The 19554-nt window shown below is 42.3% G+C and overlaps 1 protein-coding gene across 3 annotated transcripts in view; it reads right to left on the minus strand.

Moving 5' to 3' along the window:
- adamts10 (ADAM metallopeptidase with thrombospondin type 1 motif, 10) overlaps positions 1-19554 on the minus strand; it is a 53132-nt gene that overhangs the window by 22463 nt on the left and 11115 nt on the right. For 2 of the 3 annotated variants that reach the window (XM_030434043.1, XM_030434044.1), the window contains exons 3-14: positions 15800-15939; positions 15490-15699; positions 12277-12445; positions 11647-11849; positions 10606-10689; positions 7821-7966; positions 6735-6778; positions 6210-6315; positions 3164-3310; positions 2777-2918; positions 2030-2137; positions 1419-1564 (exon numbers count right to left, since the gene is read on the minus strand). In XM_030434043.1, the coding sequence (XP_030289903.1) occupies positions 1419-1564; positions 2030-2137; positions 2777-2918; positions 3164-3310; positions 6210-6315; positions 6735-6778; positions 7821-7966; positions 10606-10689; positions 11647-11849; positions 12277-12445; positions 15490-15699; positions 15800-15939 (1645 nt within the window). Of the gene's footprint in view, positions 1-1418; positions 1565-2029; positions 2138-2776; positions 2919-3163; positions 3311-6209; positions 6316-6734; positions 6779-7820; positions 7967-10605; positions 10695-11646; positions 11850-12276; positions 12446-15489; positions 15700-15799; positions 15940-19554 lie in introns of those variants that run through there. The other variant, XM_030434045.1, reaches the window with a different exon arrangement.

Here is a 19554-nt window from a genome sequence, read left to right on the forward strand (position 1 = left end):
GAATCCGCCAGTCAGTCACATCTGAGTACAATTTAACAAGATCTAACCTCCATCTCATCACCAGACAACATAGGCCCCTGATCACTGCTTCGCCTGCCTTCATCAGTGTGTTTTCAATCTCACTGTCTGTCTCTTTTATTGATTCATTGTCTTTTGCAGACCATCACGACAACACCTCTAGATTGAAAAAAACAAAACAATAAAAAAACTGAGAGGGAAGCCAGAGCCAGCCACCGTCAAATGGCTGCCTCTGCTAAACTTTCAACAAATTTAAACAGAGCGGAGCCAAAGCAAGTATGCAAACGATGCAGAGAAATGATACAAAAGAACACTGTTAGCCCCAGATTTGGGTCAATTCATTCTCAGTTTAATCAAATCAAGATGACGGATCTGGTGACTGCGATTCAAAAGCAGGTCTTCTAGTCATTGGATGATGATTCAGACTCCAATCTGAATCATTTTAAACACGATAAAAACAGTGGCACTGCTGCCTGGAAATAAATCTCAGCCCTTCCTGCGTTGAGGTTGCATGTTCTTCTTGTGCTGACATAAGAAAAAATCTCCAGTTTCCTACAGCAGGTAAAACCGATCGGCATATTTCTCAGGATATAACCATCTAATTTCATCTTTTCTGAGCAAATTCCAAGCCCGATGCATTGGTCAATAACAGTGCTCTTTTTCTTCTGTATGCTGTAGATCGTGCATTGAAATGTTAAATGAAATGTTTTGTTCTTGATAGTGAAAAAACGTGTATAAACCAACATTCTTTTTAGGCTTTCAGTTTTAACTCAATTTGAATCCTTTGGGGCAACTCCGACCATCAGACAGGCTGAGGTTGTTATGCTCGGTGTCCGACAACATTACAGAAACAATTCCTAGAGAGAGAGGCTTCATGAAAAGATCCTCTTTGTAACCAGAAACAGAAGCCTCGCTCAAGGAGAAGTCTCGCCCTGAAACCTCAGGAGTTTTCACAGTTGTTGCCTCATTTCGATTTTCTAAATCAGCTAAATATTCAGCCATGACTTTGTAAATAAATTCTTGCTGGAAGTTCCTTTATGTAAACTTTAAACTCCTCTCATCAACTCTGAATCACATTCTCTCCGTCATCTCCTGGCAGCAACTTACGTTTTAGCGAGATCTGAGACATCTCCTTGAGCGAGACTTTTGTTTCTGGTTACTAAAATGACCTTTTCATTTAACAAAAAGGTCTGTCTCTGTAGAAACTGTTTCCATAATGTTGTCAGAAACAATCTCAGACTGTCAGTGGCCAAAACAAGCAAATGGTCGGAGTTGCCCCAAAGGATTACATTGCAGCCTTTGTAGATGAGGTGATCCACTCGACTGACTCCAAATATATATATATAGATATAGAGATATAGATATAGATATAGATAGATATATATAGGTGAGAACCATACCTGGGGCTGTCACAGTGTCTGATAGAAGAGGACACTCCTCCTCCACATGTCCTGCTGCACTCCTCCCAGGGCGACCACAGACCCCAACCACCGTCCACGCCCTCCGGACGAGTCCCGTACGCCACACACACCCGCTTGTAGCACCACTGCAGCACGAACACGCATATATTTATAGACATGTTCAGACGCAAAGAATTCCCACATAGACAGCAACAAGAGTGAAGAGAAAAAAGTAAAGATTTGTAAATGTGTAACAACACTAAGGACGAGGCTAGAAGATAGAACATTGTTATAATCGGTCAGGGCCAGCCAGGAATATAAGACATCCTGAAACCAAGAGAACATTTTTTTTTATTTGTGTTTTTCAGGGTGATTTTCTTTCTGTTAAAAAGTTCGACTCTCCAAATATTTTTATTGGAAAACATTTTATCCAAACAAAACAACATCCAAGATGACTCAGCGTGAGCTCATGTGCTGCTCTCTCTCTCTTTTTTTTTTTTTTTTGCTCTTGTAAGAAGCGGGAGAACCAGTCCCAGATGAACATCGTCAGCCATATTTAGCCCCTCTTTTACAAAGTACAATGTAAGACAAAACTTAATTTCAGTATTTACCCCTTTCTCTATGGTGTTGGTCTGACAGATGGTTCCTTCTGCAGCGGGAATGCTGCTGGTGATGCAACGATTGCTCTTGCTCATGCACCAAAGTTCACTGCAGACTTCCTGTGTGCGTGAGTGAAAGGATGAAAACAAAGGGAGGAGAGAAAAAAACAAGAGGAGAGGAACAAAGCAAAGAGTCAGAGTTTCTATACAAGCACATTATGAAGACACTGAAGCAGACACACTCTTTTTCACCCTCCTCCCTGCTCCTCTACAGCAATGCCTATAACACATGGGGGTTATGTTTTATTGTGTACATATGCTCCGACCACATAGTATTGAAAATAAAGAGTCTGTAAAGCAGTCATCTGTTCCAGATGTCCATTGGCTCTGAACCTGGCCCCATAAAAGTTGACCATGTGATAAAATGGATGCTATTCAGGGAAGGTTTTGCAAGACGTTTCCCATTGCTGGAGAGAACCAGAGGAACACAAATCAGGTGCAAGCAGCGAAATAAATGATGTAAATTGAGGCTGAGCCTTCCAAAAGAGAAAATATTACACACACGATGTGGAATTTCCACCACTAGGGGGCTCTCTATCAAAACAACGATGTAGTTCACTTAACGTTTACGACAAAACTGACAAACATCATACGTGTAGGTCATGGCACAATTCGAATGGGATCAAGCAAATGATTTATCTTTCTCCATTCATCCTGAATGATTTATGAAAAGTGTGAGAATGTCGACAGAGCACTCACCGCATATTTACACTGTCGAGATCTGACACCGTACTGGAAGCGACACTGTTCGTCTGCGTCGTAAGCCTGACCCGGCGCTGTGGTGGGGTATACAAACTCCTGCTTGGGTGGGACGTTGTTCAGACAGGAGCCCATACCTGAGCTAAAGAAACAGTAGAGAAAAGGCGTTATATTAATAAATAAACAATAATTAGCATTGGTAGTTTGTTCTGAGAAAATCCAAAGGAATACAGTCATTTTCTTTATTGAAACAACGGCTACAGTGGATTTGCTTGCTGTCATCTCTCTCACCATCGTAAATGTTACTCTGACATCCAATTCTTTTTTCCTCAAACCTCTAATTTCCAAAATATTTGTGGTTTGCAGATATCTGATAGGCTGACTCACTCCAGGAAGCTGGTGATGTAATCCCGGCTACAGGCGGACCAGATGAACGGGTTTGTCTTCATGGTGATGTGGTCAGCCATCAGCTTGGCAGTCTCCTGGCTGCGGGGCCCGCAGGCGTTCCCCATACCGTCATGGTTCATCCCGAACCTAAAACCCATGATGACACGGTGACACTTTGAGGTCGTGTGGATTGGTAAGAATCGCGGCTGCAGGGACGGGGACAGTGGAAAAAAGATGGCTGTGGATAACTGAGTGGGATCGAAAGAACAGACGTGTTGTAAGGAAGTGGGGCCAGTCAGAGTCTTGTTGGACAAAATAGTTTGAACGATCAAACCACACAAAGGATGTATAACCCACTCTGAATCATCAACCTGCAGGAAATATAATTAATGTCATTAAAGTGGCAGATCAGCACACTATAAAAGAGTATAGTCCACTGCTGTGAATATATGGCTGGATTTTTAATCATTATCATGGAAGGAAAGAGGACAGTGGTCCTCATTAAACCGCAGCTTAAGTCCCGCTGTTTTTCTATTTGACATCAAATAGAAACTAAATTCCAACTTTTAAACTGACTTAAATGTGAATATGTTTAAATAACACTACTTCTAACGAACAGAAGTAAGTGTAGGACACTGCATACGATGAGGTTTACTTGAGCTGCAGCGATTAGTCAATTCATTGATAAGTGAAAAGACAGACAAAACATTGGCAACTATTATCATGAATGTGAGTATTTGCTATTTTTTTTCACTGTGAATTACAAATTTACTGAGTTCTAGACAGTAGGTCAGATAAATCAAGACATTTGTTGGTGTCAGCAAAAACTTTTATAAAATGTTACTGATATTTTCACAATTGTTTAACATTTTACAAACTAAATTAAGTCCAATTAATAAAGAAATCAAGAAAAAAATGGCAGATTAATTGTTGGTTAAAATATGAATAACCCAGATAGCACACATGTGTCTTGTAGATGTTAGCCTGAAAAATAGAAGATAAATTGGAAGGTTGTTGTTTGGGAAGCATTTTCTATTTGGGAATCTGTTGGTGTTGTGTATAAATGATCAGAAAATGTTGGGAAATGCCGGTATTCATTTCAAGAGAAAAGCATCAAGTCCCCAACTTTTGAGAACCAGGAACCAAAGAAAGTTTGGAAATCTTTTACAGAAACAAGAATGAAACACTTAACTGAAGACTAAAACAGCTGCAGATTCACTTTTTGACCATGGCCTATTCATTCAAAATGTACACCACACACTGAAAAGATGTGGACTGAATCAACTGACGGAGATGCTGACGTAACAAACTGCTGGTTATCTAAAGTTCCCCATCTTCAACAGGACTCAGTAAAGGGATGCTCACAGCGCTTTGATCCGTTTGCTGTTTCTTCCCAAGCATTCGTGACAGACAACAATAACACTCACAGTAGCCGTGTTTGAGCCTGAAATACAAATGTCCTGAAGCTTTTCATCCCTCAGCTGAATCATTACCGTTTTGATCCCTCGGTTTGTTTCATGTGGGTGCCCTCCACCGCAGAGAGGCCTGTTTTTAATCTGACGCTGCACTGTGATGTCAAAACAATTTATATGACAATTAAAAACAAATGTTGATTGTGTTGACGCACACGAAACAGAACATTTAATCAGCCCGCTGCGTCCAGTCGTGTTGGCTAGCGAGCCTTTGTGTCTGAGTACTCGAACGCTACCTGTGTTTATCATCAGGGAGGCCCGACCCCGAAAGATCGACCATCTGTCTTCATACTTCTCAGGCTGTGTGTGGACACAATGCAACTGGACACTCAATTACTGCTAGCGAGAAATGACGCTCCCCAAAAATAGGCTACACTTGATGATTTTCTCAGGGAAAAAAAGAGAGATAAAACCCCTGCTGATTTACTGCAATTATGTCAGTCGTAAAGCAAACAGGCAGATAAAATTACTTGTTACTAAGGGAGCAAATGAGTATAACATAGTTCCCGAGTCACCCAGATATAAAAAACAGAGGCGCCTCCAGGTGCTGCACCAGCCACACATGTCCCTGATTCAGCATATAAATAGTGTGACGGAAAGAAAATATACAACTATTAACACGTTCTCCACCAATGGAAATGACTCATGGTGTTAGAGATCACATACACGCTCTCTGGAGATGTGGAGATGTGATCAGTGGGGGGAGGGGTCGTCTCGGACCAGACCGTAAGAAAAGACACGCGAGACACCTCAGGGATTCTCTTCAGGGACATTCTGTGTCTTGGCCGATTCGAAAGAATGGCTGAATAACATATTTTGTCTAAGATGTTTGACAACACTTGGTCATGAACTTCTCCTCGACAGTCCACACTGGGGTTTTTTTCTCTTGTGCACTGAAATTTGCACGTAAATATTTCTTTCAAACGGCTGCTTCACACAGAAGTGTTTTTTTGCGGTGAAAAACTGACATCAGTTTCTTTCAAAGCCAGGTCGATTTTTCTGAGCCAACCAACCAACCACAAGTCACGGCACTGACGGACCTGTTGCTCTTTTTCGTCTGTTGTTTGTCTTCTTAGTGTCCTTTAATGATCATATTCTTTTATTTATTTCTATTATTTTACATGACTTTTTGGATTTTTTCGTTCTTTGATGTGATTTTGCATGTCTTATCGCTTGTATTCCTTTTACTTAAAAGTTGATCATACTGTCTTTTTGTGTTCTTCCTCCTTGTATTAACTCACCTTAGACTCGGCTTCCTTGTGTTTGGCTTCACTGTTGAGTGTTTATTCTGTAATATTGTCTCCCTGTGTTTCCTGCTTTTGCTTGTCCATCAAAGCACTTTGTAAACTCTGTTTTTAAAGGTGCTGTATAAATAGTTTATTATATTAATCAGTATTATAATTGCCATTACCTTAATTGTATGACAAAGGACACAATATTATAAATACAATGTGACAAAGGTTATTTAGGATGAGTAACCTTGATTACTCCAACGACGGGGAACTGATGCTGTTAAATCCATCTGACAAGTTTATTCGGGGTGCGTGTGTGTATGGCGGGTGTGTTTCACTCACGTGTGTCCTATCTCATGGGCGATAGTGAAGGCCGTTCCCAGGCCAATGTCCTCATTGATGCTGCAGCTCCTCTCTGGCTCACACATCCCTCCTACAGGAGCCAGACCTGTCAGTCACACACACATACACGAGTGTGTTATAGTGAGAATGTGTGTGCCGGACCTTCGCAACAAAACAGTGTTGCAGCATTCTCCTTAACAACTGAAGCAGACAGGGACTTGTTTTAAAACATAAAAACAACCAAAACATTTTTCACCACGGCTCCGTACACCTCGTCCTGTGTTTTTGCAAGCCCCAAGATCCCAAACTGATCTGAAAAGACACCGTCTGGAACGGATGCACGGGCTTGACCGCACATCTAGAGTGTAAATGACGTCTTTTCAAATCAATTTGGGATTTCTTGGCTTTCTAAGACTTGGATTTCCCTGGACAAGCTCTCTGGAGCCATTTTTATTTTTTAAGTTGTATTTTTTTAGAACAGGTCTCCATCTACTTCAGATATATATACGTTTGTGCGTGCGTTACCTAGGGTTTCACAGGGCTTGTTCTTTTGGATGCAGATGTCGTACCTGCAGATGGGAAGGAAAGTCAACCGGGCTGTTTAAAAATCATCCGATATGTCATGTTGTCACACTTACACGTGTGAACAGGTGACATGTCATGCAGTATATTCACAGACGGCGAATATACAGACAGATAGCAGACAGATATAGCTTTTAAAAGAACAATAGCAGGAAATCACGGACGGTCACTGCGGTGTCATCTGTCTGGACAGCTTCCATCCTCTGCTTGATAAATTCTGTCGTTAAAACCCCGAGTGCTCTCCCAAAGCCACCACCGAAACCGCATCTCACAAACAGACATTTATCTATCTGTTCTTCTCTTACGACTCCTCTTACATAATTATATTCTGTTAGAAAGAATAGGAAAGTATTTGTGGCAGCTCTTGCCCGTCGACATCGCATTCAGATGCCTCTGACCAAACTATGGTTGTGTTGTTTGCGGTTGCACATTCCTCAGTGAATAGCATCAGTGTTTTATCTGCTTTATATGCATCTTCCACTGTTGTCTCCATTTTCTTCCAGAAGTATATAGAAATGACAGTTGAGAGAATGCATAGTTGCTATAGCTTCAGCTCTCTTTCTCATCCTCCCTCACCCTCCTCTTTCAATTTTATCTGAGCTGCTTTCTCAACAAAAAAAAAAAAGAAAGAGTCGTCTCTCGCTCCCTCCTCATATCTCTCTTCTACGTTTTCTCTCCAGATGCTGAGCTGGGCAGAGTGGCCCCAGCTATTGTCAGCCCAGACAGGACAAGATACAGCCCAACTCTCTTGGACTTGGCTTCATGAAAACCTATGAGGATATGGGCTCGGAATGTAAGAATTCAGCTCAGAGGAAACGCTGTTTTAACCCTTATGTGAACAGGGAAACAGACTGCACAGATTTTTTTTTTGCAGCAGGGTGTTGAACATATATGTGAAACCATTACTTGCCTTTCACCCAATCACTCATATTTCTTTAGTCTGAATTACTGGTATTTAAATATGAAGAAGGCAGAAAAAAGTTACAATCTTAATTGCTTATCCTTGTGTGAAAGGTTCGCCTTCCTTACCTGGTGATAAGCACAGCAGTGTCGTGGTGAGCGATCCCATTGTCTGGTATGGCGTTACCGTAGCTGCTCCGGTGCTGGATGGTTTTCTGCCACTTACAGAAGCTGTCTAAAGACTTCCCTGCATGGTGGTTGATCTCTAATGTTGGCTGGATGAGAAACCAGAGAGGAGACACCGGGTCAAAGGCACATTTGGAAAATAGACGTATGATTTCAAATCCAGTTTCCAGCAATTTCTTATTTTTGCAAACGCGAACTGATGTACAGGTCCAGTGTGTATGATTAAGTGACATCCAGCAGTGAGGCTGAAGATTGCAAACAACTTAACAACACTTGTCTCACCTTCCCCTATGGCAGTTACTAAAAAATCAAAAGGCCCTCTCCAGTGTTAGAGTTTGTTACTCCAGCCAAGGATGCTATGCTTTAACTCCTGTCCATTTGTTGGTTAGTTGGTTGGTTCGCTTGTTGATGTTGATTACACATCATCTACTGAATGGATTTCCGTGAAACTTGGATGGAGGAATGGTCTCTGCCAAGAACAGACCTGATCTGGAAAAAGGGACGGATCCAGGATTTTTTCTCACTTTTCTTTAACATTGCAAAATAGGGCGTGACTTTTAGGTGGCTGATAACTATGAGTGAGTACAAAGTGCTGGGTATTGGCGGATGTATGTTATTCTAGTTTTGTCTGTTCTGGGCTATTGTAGAAAAATCATGTTGCAACACGGCAAGCTCTGTTAAAGAGGGCTCCCCCGTGTAGATTAAGCCCCCGGGAAGACCACCAGGCTTTGTAGCTAGTTTACGTAGTGCGTAAACCGTGATGCATTGCGTAACAACATGACTTTTTCCCTGAGCTAACATCGTGAAAATGGTGGATAAATTCTTTTGAGCGTAACAACCCTGTGGAATGATTATTAATATTAGGTCCAATCTCTGCCCATACATCCCCCTGAATACTACACACTGGACCTTTATTATTATAGGGTTACTCCAGTGTCAACAAAGGGGACATTTCAACAATCAGGTGATAGGCCTGACAATGCTGTGATAAGACAGACCCAGTCTTCCTGTATTGCAGCATTTCAGCCTTGTTTTCCGCGCTAGTCTGTTATTCTTTTTCTCCTGTGAAAACCATACATCTCCAAAGAGTAAACTTTTTTTAAAGTGAAGGAAAAAGCCCTCTTTTCATCTTTGTGACTCATATTTTCCTCAGATAATCTAAAGACGTGTGAATTAGTATAAAAAGCAGGATTATTTTCCTAATACATATATTTTTTTAAATCATCGGATTTGGAGCTACATGGTTTACACTGGACGGCACCTTCATTAGGCTGTAAATAATGGTGAGGCAGGATTACAGCGAAGGTGCTTTCTAGTATTATGAGAGTGCAGAGAGGAGAAGGAGAGGAGGGAGTGCTCTGCTGCTGGCCACAGCTGGCGAGAACTCGTAACCCAGGAATGCATGTGGTGACATAACTAGTAATTGTCTCATCCCACAGTCCCTCGTTTCTGGTCCCACTGCTGGCCTGATTTTATTTTCCAGGGGCAGCTTGCCGCTTTCAGACCTGGAAACCGGCAGCAGAGCCACTCGCCGAGACTACTCTCAATCCTATCCCGACCTCAACCTCAACAGTCCGTGGAGAAAGAATAACAACACTAATACTGCCCGCCGCTAATGATCCTAACATCTACCTCTCTACTCTGTCAGATGACAAACACATCCGAGCGGTTAATTATGGAGCTAATTTTGAAGCAGTATGAATCGTATGAATCATAAATGTTCCCTAATAGGACAGCTATGGAGGAAACCTCAAAGCCACACTGAGATGCCCCTTTAAGTCAGTATGATTCATTTGTCAGATTGCTAGAAGGTCAGCGATGGAGCCGGCTGTACCGTCTCAACCCATGCTGTTAATGGCAGCCTAATAAAGACAGTTACTGGGCAGGCAGATGGCCCAGTCGTCTCCTGCGCTATGCTGGTAAGGTCATGCACTTTTTTATGAGCTGAACCCCTGCCGTGTGGTCAGGTGGGGATTCAAACTCAGCGCCCTTTCTACCCTCCGTTCACTCACTCGCAGTATGTCTTACAACAAGAGTCTGCAGCCACGCTAACAGCTTTGTGAGGCCGTACGAAGCAGCGCTCGTGCCTTCCATTTGAACTGGGAAGTTGGAATTTCTGAGATCCCAGTCGGAAATTTCACCTGGAACGCTTCCTAAAGCGGGACTTCTGACCTGTGAAGTTGGAAGAACATCACTAATGCTGTATTGCTGTATTATTACTTCATCATTTCATCCTATTAGACATATGTGCAAAATTGAAACAAGGCATTTCTTTGACATCGTGCTCACAAGAATGGGACACCACGAGGTCATATCGACATAAACAGGCATGATGCCACCATAGTATTGCGGCACACAGACTCATACGCTGACGTTTTTTGCATCAGTCTCCAAATCGAACTTCGAGCTTGTCTACACCCTGGATGTGAGTCATAGCAACGATCAGAGTGGTCGCCGTTAACCACACGAACCAATTGGACAGTCACAAAGCAGCTCCGTCCAACAGGTACAACAAACACCCTTATATCCTGCCTTTCCCACCTTTACCTGCCCATCTCCCTCGTCCTCGACTTCTTACAAGCTCTCGTCTCTTTCATTACAGGCAATACCCACTTACATGCTCGCGGGAGCGGCGGAAGAAAAGACACTTTAGCCAATTAACTTGACCCAAACAAGGAGCTAATAGATGCTGTGCAACACATGAGAGTGGCTGACGCAGTTTATTTACCTGGTCTTCCATGAGCAGGATGAGCCGCGTCACCACAATGTTGACTGCATTCCCCAGGCTAGAATCCTGGAACAGTTTGGCAACCTGACCTCCAGGGAAGCAAGAAAAGACCAGTCTTAAAAACAGCTGACACACCAGTGGAGCACATTACACTAGAGCTGAGACTACACTAGAAATAGTCACAGGAGAAAACCCTCATATATCAACAATTGTGATGGCTGGAAAAGCTCACACTTCAATCGACAAAGTCGTCTAGTCTGACAGTATGCAAAGAGCGGTAAAGTCAGTGCTGATTATTAAAGGGTTAAAGGTCCAACAGTAAAAAACAAAAAGACCACAATTAAAACCACTACCAGCACTAAAGCTGCACTCAGACACTTTTCATTACAGGTGTCTGGTGTAATTTGGCCCACTTTGCTCCACACCACGTAACAGACGCCGCTGGTTTGTGTGATTCTGTAACACTCCGGATGCAGCCTGTTTTGTAACAATAGCAGCTGACCAACCCTTCATTAAATACATTCCTGACACGTGTGTATAGGTTTAAAGTGATTAACTGTGTGTGAAGTGATCCCCAGTGACAGAAACAGAACGGATGATGACATACAGCCTAAGACCATCTGACTGAAACATGTGGCCAGCCCTCGGGGGAAATCGAAACAGGTCTACACATTTGTTTTCTTTCTGTCTCTAAGCATGTTTTATACTATTATTTCAAACTAATTTGGGTTTTTTGACACATTTTTGTACAAACAGGCTTGTGAGAAACTAATCTTTAATGTCAGAAAAGCACTGAAACTAATTACTGTCAGTGTAGATTGTAGATGATTTGCTGTTGGATTGCTGCTAAAAGCTTAACTATACAAAACAAAAGATCATCTTGATCATATCTCTCAGTTTGTCTTCGTTTTAAACTTGGACGAAGCTTTTAATGACTCCACCACACATGATAAATCTCCCTGTTTCTTTCATCTAGAATAACGCCAAAAGAAAGTGGTTTCGCACATTGTGCACATGCATCTTTTGTGTTGTGAAACTTACAATATTCATGACAGCCAGGATGTACTGCTCGATGTCTCTGCGACCATGGTAACCCACCATCATCTTGTCTGCCACCACCAGCGTCTCCACGTAGCGCTCCCGGCTGACTGAGCGCTTCAGAGGCAGCTGGCCGCGACCGACGTGATGAGGAGGCGTCTTCAGAGTTCGCTGCCACCATGAAGCGCCTTTCATCGGCTTCTCGTCTGAGGAAGGTCGCACACGTTTACGTTTCACGAGAAAGAGGAAACCCACAAAAGCACAGCAGCAATCGCTCGCTGTGCATTTGTCATTTGTCGTAACTGACCGAGAGATCACCGACGATCCTCTGAAACACCTTCCCAAAAACAGGGTGTTGACTAAACACACCTTCCATGAATACAGGGCAGCATAAGCTTTATAAAGTGAGATGTTTTTTGAAACATGAATCTGTCAAAAGATGCTTTTCTGAACATATTTCTGCTTTTTCAGCAACGCCCTGTAACTCAGACTCAGTCACACCCAATCACAACTGGGAACTCAGGCACAACCACAATCTTCTGCTGCTGGCTGCTAATCAACCTGGGGTAGTTTACTCCTCCAGTCTGGACCAAACTGCTGCTACTAAAAAGACGAGAATATCTCTCCTCTCACCAATGACTCCGCAGGATTGGCCCTTGTACTGATGGCGGAGCGATGACCGCTTGTAAACCACATGGGGGCGCCCCTCTGCTCTCTCCCCCCTCTCTGTCCTGGTCTGGTTATCTGGTGAGACAAGGGGTTCAATCAGGTACTCCTCTCCCCCTGCAACAATCACCCCCTGCTGCAGAGAGACAGATGTGTAGAATAGAACAGAATAGAATAATAGGAATCATTGCTTTCAAGATACAAAAATCACAAACGGACGGTCTGAATTTTCTACCACTACATGTTAATAGATCAAAAAACACAGTCCATAATACAGATAAACTCGAATGCTCCATCACTGATACGACTAAAATCATGTATTCCCCATGTACTGGCAGAGAGGAATGACAACAGAGTAGGAAGGGTAAGTTAACGTCAGGAAGGAGTGAATCAGAGGCCCTCTGAGGGATGCCGATGCTAATGGGTCAGAACACTGACAGCTGGAGACGAGGGGGCTCGAAGCACATTTTAAGCTCAGTGTTTCGTCTTGTGTCAGTTTGTGCTTCATTTATGATCACAGTCCATGTAGTTTAGTCACCTCTCAGCACTGATCACAGAGCTTCACATTTGGAGAATTCACTGCCCATGTTTAAAGGTGCACTATGTAATACTGAGAAATACATTTTAGTCAGAAGAGAAAGATCTTCATTGAAAGATGAAAAGGATAAATATTTCTTAGTTTGTTTCATTACCTCATTATTATCAAATCAAATATCAAATATTAAAAGAGTTTGAATTTCTTCTCCAAAACTACATAACACCCCTTTGATGTGTCTAAAGCCAAAGTGAAATTCAAGACAAAAGTTTTTGTTCCACAACGGTCATTGACTTTAAATTGTGGTTGTAATACTATATAACGCAAGCTCTTGGGAAAGAAATACACAATGACGCAGTGGAGGATGAGTTCACCCGAAAATGAAAATTCAGCTATTATCTACTCACCCTCATGTTGATGGATAGTCTGGTGAAGTTTTGTCATCTACAAAACATGTCTAGAGCTTCAAAACAGGGTTGCAGCCCTCTTCTCAACAACTGACGTAGCTGGGGACTTGTTTTAAAATGTAAAGAAACAACCAAAAGCCCAAAAATGATCAAAAAAACATGTTATTTACACCCTCCACAAAGCTTGAGCACCCACTGCAACAAGTCCCCGTCTACTTCAGTTGTTTTATACGGAGAATGCTGCAATGCTGCGAAACTCCAGAAAAGTTTTGTGAACAACAAAACTTCCCCTGACTTTCTATCGCCATGAGAATGAAGTATCATTTTCGGGTAAACTTAACCTTCAATATTACAATCTTGCAGCTGTCCTCCTCAAGGTTGAAGTAAAGAATAGACCCCCCATCAAATAACAGACAGAGAAGAAGACATTGCTCACTAAAAGTAGAACAACATGTAAAAACTACGAACTTATAACCGTAATAACAAGACATGTAAAAGATTGCAATGCACTGGCAAATATTACACTGTCAAACAGTAACTAACATTTATATTTAGAATCTTCTAGTTTTCTCTTAAAATTGCTTAAAATTCTTCCCATTCACTGCAGCAGTTGTAATTATATTTCAGGTTACATTTGTTAAACCCTTAATGAGAAATAATACATTCAGCTCTATGGCATTAACATCAAACATTAGGCTACAATAACATGCCACATATCAGAGCTGCAAGCCCAACATTATCGCCCCCGCTCTGTGCTCAGACTGTCCCACTGTCCCCCTTACAGGGGTTTTTGTTGCCAACTGTCGGCCCATCAGAGAAAAGGATCAGGACCCCACAGACAAACACACGTGAGAGCATGAAAGAGTGAATGGGAGCGAGAAAAATGAGAGAGTGAGACAGAGAGCGATACACTAACACTTCCTTTGATTCTGCTCAGATGTGTTGGCAGCGGCCAGAGCGAGTGTCTCCCCTCGGCTCACTGCGGCAGCTTTCATGGTGCCTTTAATCTCATAATAAAGTTAGTGATGCTCCCCTGGACACAGCCCGCTCGTTGGTGAATGTGCTCATGCTGGTCCGACCAACAGTAATTACGTGTGCATCTTATTAACGCTTTGTGAACACATCTAATCCTCAGCTGTGTAAACAACTGTTATTGTGGAGCCTGCTGTTTGTAGTGAGAGGATACACATACACAGTGCTGTGAATGCAGCGAAATGATTTCAGCCAACGAAGTGATGCATCACAATTCAGTGATCCAGTCATTCAGAGACGCACTAACTTTGATCTCTTCACAAGCCGATGACTTCATGAGAATGGGCAATAAATTAAAAGGAATTACTTTACTAATTGGTAAACAAGACCACTGTGGAAAGCTGTCGAAATGTCCACATGATTAAAGATTATTTAAAGGTTCAGTTTTTCTCTGCTTCCCATAACTCGCCCTGTCGACCACGCTTCCAGTTAATAATCTCCCAGTAAACGGCACCAAGAGGGCATGCCAGAACTTGATGCATTTTGGGTTAAAGGCGAAGGTTAAACTTCAGACAAAGTGCTTATTGGATTGTCTAACAGCACCTCCCTACATCCTCCCCATGTTGGAATAGGACGGCTACACCAGAGAGATTCTGTACCTTTCCTAAATTACACTCTCTTTGTGCAGCGATTGGCCAGGTGTCCGGAACATAAACAGGGTTTGCGCTTCTTTCTCGAGCTCTCTTTTTTCTCTCATCGCACAGCTACTCCCGTCACCTTTGTGCAGTTGAGTACAACATCATGAAAGCCTTTACGGAGGGACAGTGGGAAAGTGTGCTACATAAAAATGCACTGAGTCTTTCCTCCCTCTCCAGGACGACCACCTTCAAATTAGAGCTGCAACGATAACTTGATGATAATGAAAGGAAATAAAACAGTTGAACTGTTTCAGTCACTTATCAAGCAAAAATGCACAAAGTATTCTACACATCTGTAGGGACAGGAACAGAAAAAAAGAAATACAGCGGCTTTTTGTGCTGTCTGTCACTGCCTTTCATTCAGGTCATTTCAGTTTCCGAGGACCACACCGATTGGTCTGGGCAAAGGTTAATGCCGGCTTGAGTACTTAAGGTTTGTTAAAATTTCATGCTTTGATGTCCAAAATCAAGCATTACTGATCCCTTATTTGCTGAGCCAGCGCTGCTGCTGCTGCTGACCTTACTGGCCGTATTAGACGAGGATTAGACTTGAAGGTTTCGGTCTTACCAGGCCGTTACAGTTGCTCAGGGCCACTTTGCTTGAGTGTGGCTGGTCTTGGAGGTGTCCTACATAGTGGCAGTGGGGAGAGTAAGGGTGACTCCAGGCTAATCGACCTCTCTTCCAGTACTCCACCCTAAACTGCCGAGACAGCAGGCCTCCCTGCAGCGTTAGGTTCATCAGGAAGTTGTTACGGGACGTGGATAGTTGGTAGAAGAGCTAAGAGAAAAGAGAAAAGAGAGAGGGGTCAGCTTATAAGACAAACAGACAAAAGAAGGTTAAAAAAAATAAAAGGAAACAATTTCAAAAAGCATAATACAGAGTCAGGCAGTCTGTCCTCAGTGCTACGTCTTCTTCTTTGGTGGTGTTGAGGCGTTTCTGCGTCCAGCGTCTCACCATTAGGTCCTACACGTACTGGGATTGCGATCTCATACTGGCCTAGACTGGACAGGAAAGCAGCTAGAAGAAGGGAAATAAGGAAGGCACACACAAAAAAAAATGCAGAGTTAACTTAATAAAGCCAAAATTCAGCTTTATCTAAGTGACTGTGATTCAAAACAGTTGAGGATTTGGGAGTTGCTTATTTTGAACAAGGCTATGTGGCTCTTTATTGAGAGAGTAACCCAGTTGGCAGAGAGAAACTTGCAGGCTTTTTGGCCCATTACTGACAAGGTCCCTCCACTCCAAGAACCCCCTCCTGTATGAGGCCAAAGGGATGTTGCCATGGTTACACTGAAACTGTATACTTCCTGTCTGTCCCAGTCTGTGCCGGGGCCTGGTAGAGATTTATTGTCCAAACACACACGGCTCCAAACAGCCAACGTCAGCTAACGAACGGGGAAAAAGGTCACCGGCAAATGAGTCCAGTTTTCATCAAACCTTTGGCCTCAATTGGTGGAGAAGCAGCCCCTTCCCACACAGAGTAAATACCCAGAGATCAGAGTTCCCTGGTACAGATTTGGAGAGCTCTGTACTAGGAAAAACCACTCTGTGAGCAGCAGATAGGTCTGGCTTGAATAAACAGCAAGCTACAAAGTTACAAATGCTGCCTTCACATGGAACTCATGAGGTTGTGCTGCATGTTCAACACTGGAAGTTTTGTACAAAACATGTTCAGCTGCCGGTTTCAGGCATGAGAATAAAAATGGACGGCGCTTTGGTCCTTTTACAAAAAGTGTGAACGAGTCAGTTTTTTTTTACATTATAATTTCACATCTTTGCTGTGGAGCAGAAGTACACTTCTGTAAGGAAGTAAGAAGGAAGGATGTAAAGTTTTCACTGAAAGTCAAATGTATCTGGAAGAAAACACAGACAGCTCCATGACAGTGGTAACACATTAGAAGCAGGCCTCTAATTCCCCCCCGCCGTCCAGCATTGTTGTCCTGCTTTTCCTCATTACCTCAACTCCACACGCACCTGCACACCTGCTCACAACTTCCTCATCAGCTACCACAAACTACTTCAGTAAACTTTGCTTAGAGCTCCACATTCTGTCTGTGAGTAATGGATTTGAGTCATCCAGAGTTTAAAGACCCCAAAAATCATACATGAGCAAAAGTAAAGATATTGTGTCAAAATATTACTTTGGTAAAGGTGAAAGTCATCCAATGTGAATAAATGTACTTAAGGTCCAAAAGTAGTAAAAAATAAATAATTCATACATTTACATGTATCTATATACTTTATACTAGATGTAGAGTATTTGCCTCCAAATGGAATGGAGTGGAAGTCTGTAGTGTGCTGTGAGTTTGCTACGGTGTCTTAACTATCATCTTACAATAAACTCATCTGTTAATGATATTAAATGAAAGATTATAAATAGGTGACACTTAATCTACATTTGTTTAAGTTATTACTTACTGAGAATTAGTAAAAAAAAAGTCAGTAAATATCCATTTGATCTATTGTTTTACATTCAAGAAAATGTACGAATAAGGAACAAAAAGTACAATTAAACAGATTTTAAAGTAACTGCTGACATTTCTAAGAAAAAATGTATTCAGCTATATGACACATAGTGAGATCTGGAGCTATCAAAAACATTTCTACTTACAAAGCCAAGAAACCACACCAATGACCGGTTCACACAGCCTCAAACGGACACTTAAAGGCACCGAAAACTTGTTCAAAACTATTAACTTCCTAAAAGAGCTCTGAGCTGTTTCCCACAACAGATCCATCCTGCTCCCACAAACCACAGCAAGTGATCAGGCAGGTGGTATTACCATTACCTTTGAAGCACAGGAAAAGCTCCTGGAGAGAAAATGAAGGCAGGGTGTCAATAAAGAAGGAATAACTCACCTCCAAGGAAGAAATTAAGGAGACCTCACACAGAATAAACTGTACACTAATGAGACCCAGTGAAACAAATTAGTCTGTAGTTTGAGCTAAAAGGTTTGAGCGGAAGTGTTTGTCTCTGCAGGATTTCCAACTCATCACGCTCAGTGTCTCCTCCGTCCCTCAGAGGACATATGTAGTTCCTGTAGATACTTGATGAATAATTAATTTATAAATATTCACATTATCATCTCCCTGTTTCTCTGACAGTTATTGTTTATGACAGATGTTGAGAGCAACAATCTTACTGCTGTTTACAGAATGAAACTAAAAACTGTATGTGACGTGGAGTGTCAATCGTCCCTGGGAATGTATTTACATCAGATCTAGGTGCTGTATCATAGACAACTGGACCTGTTTCATGAACCAAGTCCAGTTGCCTACGATACCTAGATTTACCATGACCTGGATGACTAAGAACCTTCTTCAACGTGTCTGCTCACATCAGAGCAAACATATCAAGGATTTTGCAGCTGTCTAGTTTCGGGAAGATAGATGAGGAATGCCTTTATCCTTTAACGGTTAGGGAATTGAGCGAAGTGTGACCTTAAACTGTTAAGCAGACATCAAAGCGAAAAGAGCAAGCTGACAGTGGAAACCCACTTGCTAAATTTAACAAGAGACACTCCCTGGCTAAAAAAGGGCTTCATACAGAAGCTTCTGTGCTGATAAATACACCCATCCACCCATGAGCGAAGGGATCACACTGGTTTCTGTTATCATCAAATGAAAATAGTGGAAGGAAATACTCTGGATGGGAAACTGTCCCTCCCTTCATCCCAGACACACCTTCATCGCACCTCAGGATTGACGCTGCTCAGCCTCGTTTTTAAACAACTACTACAAGAGCTGGTGAAATGGTGAAATGTGCTCACTTGTTGATGGCTCAATCCCATTCCAAATCTTACCCCTCAATTTCGATCGTGCCCCTCAGAACAAAGTGACAAGGGGTAATGGTTGAAAACAATCCTTCCAGGCCCCTTTGCATTATCAGTTGTCGTCAATGGTTCACCCTGCTGCCAACTGGCAAAATATACAGAAGTATCTGCCGCCGTGCCACCAGACTATGGAGCTGCTTCAGTCCCACGGCCATGAGGCTCCTGAACTCATCCCCAGCACTCAAGGACACAAGGTATTTAATCATTATTTCATTTTTAAACATTTGTTTAAAAAAATGACAATAAATATACCTTGTACCTTGTAGATAGCAAGTTAGCTACCACAACATCAGCAAACTAGAAGCGATTGTTTTATGCTTGCTGTGAAGAAAAGGGCCATAATACATAAAAACAACAGAGAGAGCATAATGCTCGGTGCCTCTGAAAGAAACCCTGTTTGGGTCCCAAGACTTGGGGCACCCTACATTAACATACAAAATGGGGGGGATAGGGCGCTGGGTGTATCAGGCTTGGGCAAATATTTGCCTAAAGTAAAATACTTTTGTATCCTTCCAGACGACGAGTTGCTTCTAACAGCTTCTGTCCAAGAGCTGTGGCCTCGATCACTTCCCTCCAACAGAACAGCCACAAACAAACTTCACTGGGGACACTTTGCACTGATGCTACTTCAACTTTTGTATTTGTTTTTTGTTCTATTTATGTGCTTTGTCTATTTGTCTGTATTCTCCATTTTGTTCACTGTTACATGTCTTTTATTGTATTCCATTTTACCGCAGAGAGAATGCCAAACAAAGTTTTGTTGTACCTAAGTATGATGACAATAAATCTTGAATCTTAA

Source organism: Sparus aurata, chromosome 11 (genome assembly GCF_900880675.1).
Source record: "Sparus aurata chromosome 11, fSpaAur1.1, whole genome shotgun sequence".
NCBI lineage: Eukaryota > Metazoa > Chordata > Actinopteri > Spariformes > Sparidae > Sparus > Sparus aurata.